The sequence below is a fragment of the Littorina saxatilis genome, unplaced genomic scaffold (genome assembly GCF_037325665.1).
Source record: "Littorina saxatilis isolate snail1 unplaced genomic scaffold, US_GU_Lsax_2.0 scaffold_119, whole genome shotgun sequence".
Classification (NCBI taxonomy): domain Eukaryota; kingdom Metazoa; phylum Mollusca; class Gastropoda; order Littorinimorpha; family Littorinidae; genus Littorina; species Littorina saxatilis.
In genome coordinates, this window is record NW_027127891.1 from 8,624 (window position 1) to 11,656 (window position 3,033).

At 48.3% G+C, this 3,033-nt stretch overlaps 1 protein-coding gene across 1 annotated transcript; it reads left to right on the plus strand.

Moving 5' to 3' along the window:
* Window positions 1–979: 979 nt before the first annotated feature.
* LOC138956240 (uncharacterized protein F54H12.2-like) lies at window positions 980–2,290 on the plus strand. Its single transcript, XM_070327650.1, has one exon. It carries the CDS (start codon window positions 980–982, stop codon window positions 2,288–2,290), a length of 1,311 nt encoding a protein of 436 aa, XP_070183751.1.
* Window positions 2,291–3,033: the final 743 nt, after the last annotated feature.

The window sequence follows — 3,033 nt, forward strand, 5'->3', positions numbered from 1 at the left end:
TGTATGATTCACCTGCTTTTTTTATAGACTCACTAAACCAGCTCTTGGTTGATGTAAGTCTTACGCACTATGTAAGGTTTTATTACACCAAAGCAGCAAAAAAAGTACGTGTTAAATTACTCAAAAATATCTCGCTGTGGATGAGCCCCGAGTTGATGAGAATTTTGAAAACAGATGTCACCCAACAAAGCATCATAGGCCCTGGTCACTTTGACGGTAAGGCTATGATGGACTTACATCAAGATTTTCACGCAATATACGTGTACTGCGATTTGGTGCGCGAAAGAGTGGTCGGAGACACATTAGTCCCATTGTTGCGGACGGTGCCGATTAAAAAGAAGACTGAAGAAGTCGTTCATCATATGTTTGAAAAACCCCATTACATGCCACTGACTCGCTGTCAGTTCAACACGGTGGAAATGCTTTTAACAACGGACACGGGAAAACCTATCGCATTTGAGCAAGGGAAGACGGTCGTGACGCTTCATTTTCGTCGTAGACGCACCGACCATTTGTAGAAGATGGTTCGTCTAACCCCTTTTCAGGGCAGTGGAAAACTCTATGAAGATTATTACTGCAGCCAGGTCGGCCACGGTCTCCCCGTGTTTGTAGGAGGAAGAAACTACAGAGGTCATGGTATTGGCAATCTCTTAGGGGGTATTGGTCGAGCCCTTGTGCCTCTTTTGAGAAGTGGTGGAAAAGCTCTGCTGAAAGAGGGGGCTAGGACAGGTATGCAGGTGGCTCAGGATGTGTTGTCTGGGCGTAGTGTTAAGTCGTCACTACAGCAGAGAGCTAGCAATGCAGGGAAGCGATTGTTTCACCAAGCCGTGGGTCGAGTGACAGGCACAACAGCCGCGCCGCCTGGAGAACCTGCAAGGAAACGTATAAAATCATCTACACCACACCGCCAAGGTCAGACTGGGAGACAGAAGAAGAAGAGAAGGAGGGCGACAGCAGCCGATATTTTTGGATAAGCATCATGGCCCTTGCCCACCCTCAGTCATGTGAAAGTGTACATACTGGATTGGATTTGTTTTCTGTACCCCCAACACAGACAGCTGTGCAGGAGGGAATGTTTGTAGAATATCATCCTCTGGCTACTCTGGCCCCAGGAGCCCCTATTGAGTTTACCATCAGTGGTGCTACATCCGAGTACCTGGATCTAAGCAACACGTATCTCCATGTGCGAGCTAAAATCACCAAAGCAGACGGAACAAACTTGGAGGCTGACTCCCCTGTGGCTCCTGTCAACTACTGGTTGCACAGCCTGTTTTCCCAGGTGGATATCAGTCTCAATGATACCTTGGTGACCAATTCAGAGAACACCTACCCCTACCGTGCCTACATTGAAGCCACCCTCAACTATGGACGAGAAGCCAAGAAAAGTCACCTCACCAGTGCCATGTATTACCGAGATAGCTCCAACCACCTGGATGATACAGAAGGGGATGACAACTGGGGTTTGAAGGTACGGCGTGAGCAAACCATGCGGAGCAGAGAGGCAGACATGATGGGGCGACTTCATGCTGACATCATGCACCAGGAACGCTACATGATGAACGGCGTGGACGTGAAGATCAGACTCATTCCTTCCAAGAACATCTTCCACCTGATGTCTCCTGACCCCTTTCAGGGTTTCCGCAGTGTCATCACACATGCCTCCCTGTTTGTTCGCAAAGTCAAGTTGAACCCTGCTGTGAGCCTCGCTCACGCCAAAGCGCTGGAAAAAGGTACGGCCAAGTATCCTTTGAAAAGGGTCGTTGTGAAGACTTTCTCCATTCCCACAGGCAACCACAGTGCTGTGCAGGACAACTTGTTTCTGAGTCAGACACCCAACCGCCTGGTGATTGGCTTGGTGGACAGCGCTGCTTTCAACGGTCAAGCCTCACGTAATCCCTACCACTTCAAGACACAAGGATTGTCCTTTCTCAGCCTGTACCTAGACGGAAAACAGATCCCCGGCAAACCCCTGACACCGAACTTTGAACAACACCAGTATGTGAGGTCATTCTTCAGTCTCATGACGTCTACGGGTGTCGCCAACAAAGATGCGGGGTCTTACATGGAGTTGCGTGATTTTGAGTTGGGGTATGCTATCTACAGTTTTGACCTGAGTCCCAGTCTTCTGGATGGAGATCAGTTTGAACTGGTGAAAAGCGGTGCCCTGCGTCTGGAGCTGAAGTTCAACCAAGCCCTTCCAGCACCTGTGATGGTGATTGTGTATGGTGAAATGGACAGCATGATCGAGATTGATCGCTCTCGCCAGGTCCTGACTGATTTTGCACTATGAACAGCAAAGACATTAGCCGAGTGTTGGGGAGAGACATTCATACCCGACGTGTGTTTCGAGGTGTGTTTCCCAGAGACAGACTCCCACGACAGGTGAATACGCGACGCCCAAGCGCTTTTGTCATCAATACAGATCGCAGTACAGGACCGGGAGAACACTGGGTGTGTGTCTGGTTTGATGGACTGGGACAAGCGGAATATTTTGATAGTTTTGGTTTACCACCCGTGCACCCCGCCATTGAAAACTTTATGCTGAAACACAGTTCAGCCCACGTGTACAACCCACGTCTTTTGCAAGACTTGACGAGTTCAGCCTGTGGCTTGTATGTATTGTACTATGTTTTGATGAAAAGCCGCGGAGCCAGTTTATTTCGAACGCTTCGTGTGTTTTCTCCCAACAGACTTTGGGGTAATGATCGAAGAGTATGGTTTTTGGTCCAACAGCTAAGAAGAAACTGAGGTCGCGTGCATCGTCTTTTGTTTAGGTCTGTAAACTGTTTTATTCCTTTTATTGGGTGTGTCTTGTGTGTGTGTATGTGTCTATATAAGAAGAAGGGGCGGAATCATCACCACCACTTTCATCTCGTACCCACCAAAGTAGAGAGAGGGTTAGAAGAGTGCTAGTAAGAAAAGAGAGGTACACAAAACAAAACAAAAGTCATGATGGAGACGGCCAGTCCCTCTTTAGAGCAGATGTTGGAAGAATTGGAGGCTGGTATTCTCAAAGTTAAAGATCACCTGCGA